Here is a 3,256-nt window from a genome sequence, read left to right as displayed (position 1 = left end):
AGTTGTTTAGCGAGAGGATGGTGGTAATGGGTTATAATCGAACGATGGATCAATGCCACGTCTCTTCTACTATCACGCTTCTTGCGGCTGTTTGTGTTTTCGCGGATTTCACTTCCTGAAGGGGAGGGATTTCCACTCTCCATTGTGTCCGATAGACGAGCGCCCTTTTTGACCGCGTGACATTGTTCAGAAAGTTTGGTGCGCTTGACAAATTGCAATGTGAATGCAGACGAACCAAATGACGAATGCAATAATGTTGCAACTTCACCACCAGAACTGCACAGAGTCCACCAAAACTATATGTGAAAGCCTATTATTACTTAAAGCTACAATATGTACGATTTAGTTGTTTGAATTTGGCTCCAAAATATATATTAATGTGGACAAACTGACTCACAGTCTACTGTGAGTGAGTTTCATTGACCAGCGTAGCAACAGTGCAGAGATATTCCATTCTAAAGCGTCACTGCAAGGCTCCCCCTTCTAACCAATCAGAGAAGCTGAAAGGGAATTTTGCTTCTATTTTCCTACGCCATAATCAATATAGATATTTTTGGCAAGGTACAGTTTTTGGCTGAAAATGCTGCACACAGTAAAATGACATGGTCCAATTTTAGACAAGGTGCATATTTTGGCTGAACACCGGGTCAGCTATGGGGCCACATTGTACCATCACCCGCCCCCTCCCTCCGAGGCTCTTACCCTCACCACTAACTACTTTCCTGGGAGGCAAACCCTGAGTTACACCATAACAAATACTCACTTTATAAAAACACAAATCCTCACAGCCTATAACATATAGCCTGTGAGTAAAGCTCCATGAGGATGTAACCATAAAATAAATAACACATTTTGAGTGGAGGGGATGTTTAAATGTAGTGTCTTTAACTTACCAGGCCCTAAGAACTGGCAGCCCCGCGCACGTACGGCAGCCCAGAGGTTGGCAGAGAGCTGCTGTGGATTCTGATGCTGCAGAATTAGCTCAGTCACAGTCCGTTCCCCTAGCGACCGGCCTGCACGCACTGCACGCACGCGCCCCTCCTCCTCCACCAGCTGACAGTTCACCATGGTAACCAGCTTTCTCTGCATGGGCCGACTGAGCACGCCCGGACTCAGCGTCACCACACCTGTTGGGGTGAGAGGTCACAGTTCCAATGGCTGAGAAGTTTCTTTTTTGTTGTTGTTGTTGTTGTTGTTGTTGTTGTTGTTGTTGTTTTTGTTTGTTTTGAACCTGACTGCATAACCATTTTCCTTTGGGGGAACGATGAATGCAAATGTATTGAACATTTACTTAATTCATTAATTCATTGATTTATGGATCATTAACTGACTGAGTGACTGATTGATTGATTGATTGATTGCAATTGTAGTACAGTAGTTGTAAAAGCTATAATAATAATAATAATAATAATAATAATAATAATAATAATAATAACAGCAGCAGCAGTTCTTTATTAAAAGTGTTATAATAATCTCAGATCTGCTGTAGAAAACTGTAGAAAGAGTCCTCAATCAACTTTGCCTGGATAAAGAAACAATAATAATAAAAAGGTTGGCAGAAAAACTATAATCCCTAAAGTGTTACCTATGGATCTGGGCCTGATGAACATGTTCACTGAGTAATATCAAGGTTCTGTCTGGGCCTGATGAACATGTTCACTGAGCAGCATCAAGGTTCTGTCTGGGCCTGTAGAACATGTTCACTGAGTAATATCAAGGTTCTGTCTGGGCCTGATGAACATGTTCACTGAGTAATATCAAGGTTCTGTCTGGGCCTGATGAACATGTTCACTGAGCAGCATCAAGGTTCTGTCTGGGCCTGTAGAACATGTTCACTGAGCAGCATCAAGGTTCTGTCTGGGCCTGATGAACATGTTCACTGAGCAGCATCAAGGTTCTGTCTGGGCCTGTAGAACATGTTCACTGAGCAGCATCAAGGTTCTGTCTGGGCCTGTAGAACATGTTCACTGAGTAATATCAAGGTTATGTCTGGGCCTGTAGAACATGTTCACTGAGCAGCATCAAGGTTCTGTCTGGGCCTGATGAACATGTTCACTGAGTAATATCAAGGTTCTGTCTGGGCATGTAGAACATGTTCACTGAGCAGCATCAAGGTTCTGTCTGGGCCTGATGAACATGTTCACTGAGTAATATAAAGGTTCTGTCTGGGCCTGTAGAACATGTTCACTGAGTAATATAAAGGTTCTGTCTGGGCCTGTAGAACATGTTCACTGAGCAGCATCAAGGTTCTGTCTGGGCCTGTAGAACATGTTCACTGAGTAATATAAAGGTTCTGTCTGGGCCTGTAGAACATGTTCACTGAGTAATATCAAGGTTCTGTCTGGGCCTGTAGAACATGTTCACTGAGCAGCATCAAGGTTCTGTCTGGGCCTGTAGAACATGTTCACTGAGTAATATAAAGGTTCTGTCTGGGCCTGTAGAACATGTTCACTGAGTAATATAAAGGTTCTGTCTGGGCCTGTAGAACATGTTCACTGAGCAGCATCAAGGTTCTGTCTGGGCCTGTAGAACATGTTCACTGAGTAATATAAAGGTTCTGTCTGGGCCTGTAGAACATGTTCACTGAGTAATATCAAGGTTCTGTCTGGGCCTGTAGAACATGTTCACTGAGCAGCATCAAGGTTCTGTCTGGGCCTGTAGAACATGTTCACTGAGTAATATAAAGGTTCTGTCTGGGCCTGTAGAACATGTTCACTGAGTAATATCAAGGTTCTGTCTGGGCCTGTAGAACATGTTCACTGAGCAGCATCAAGGTTCTGTCTGGGCCTCCATTCTTTTGAACTGCAGTAATGATACAAAATGTCAGACGTGACAGGTGGGTCCTTTTAACTCTCTCATCAAGGACGGGTGAACTGCAAGAGAGGAGCAATGAAACTCTTCTTCATCTCCGCTTGTCACAGTGAGAGGGTGGGAGACAGTTCCTCTCTTCAGGCGTGACGAGCATTACATTACAAAGTGATGCATTTGAACTTTATTCAATGCACAGCAGGAGGATCTATTTCCACACTGTATAAAAGTTAAGGACTCGTACAGAGTTAGGGAAAGGACTTGTACGGAGTAAGGTAAGGACTTGTAAGAAGTTAGGGTAATGAGGTAGGTAAGGACCTGTAAGAAGTTAGGGTAATGAGGTAGGTAAGGACCTGTAAGAAGTTAGGGTAATGAGGTAGGTAAGGAAGGACCTGTAAGAAGTTAGGGTAATGAGGTAGGTAAGGACCTGTAAGAAGTTAGGGTAAGG

The 3,256-nt window shown here is 43.4% G+C and overlaps 1 protein-coding gene across 1 annotated transcript in view; it reads right to left on the bottom strand.

Moving 5' to 3' along the window:
• rc3h2 (ring finger and CCCH-type domains 2) overlaps positions 1-3,256 on the bottom strand; it is a gene marked incomplete at both ends in the record, with an annotated part of 43,703 nt that overhangs the window by 29,414 nt on the left and 11,033 nt on the right. The window contains 1 exon segment of the mRNA XM_084324919.1: positions 894-1,127. Coding sequence (XP_084181045.1) covers positions 894-1,127 — 234 coding nt within the window.

This window comes from Notolepis coatsorum, assembly GCF_963971535.1.
Source record: "Notolepis coatsorum genome assembly, chromosome: 11".
Lineage (NCBI taxonomy): Eukaryota > Metazoa > Chordata > Actinopteri > Aulopiformes > Paralepididae > Notolepis > Notolepis coatsorum.
The sequence above is the reverse complement of the archived record's forward strand: the minus strand, read 5'-3'. Positions and strand labels throughout refer to the sequence as shown.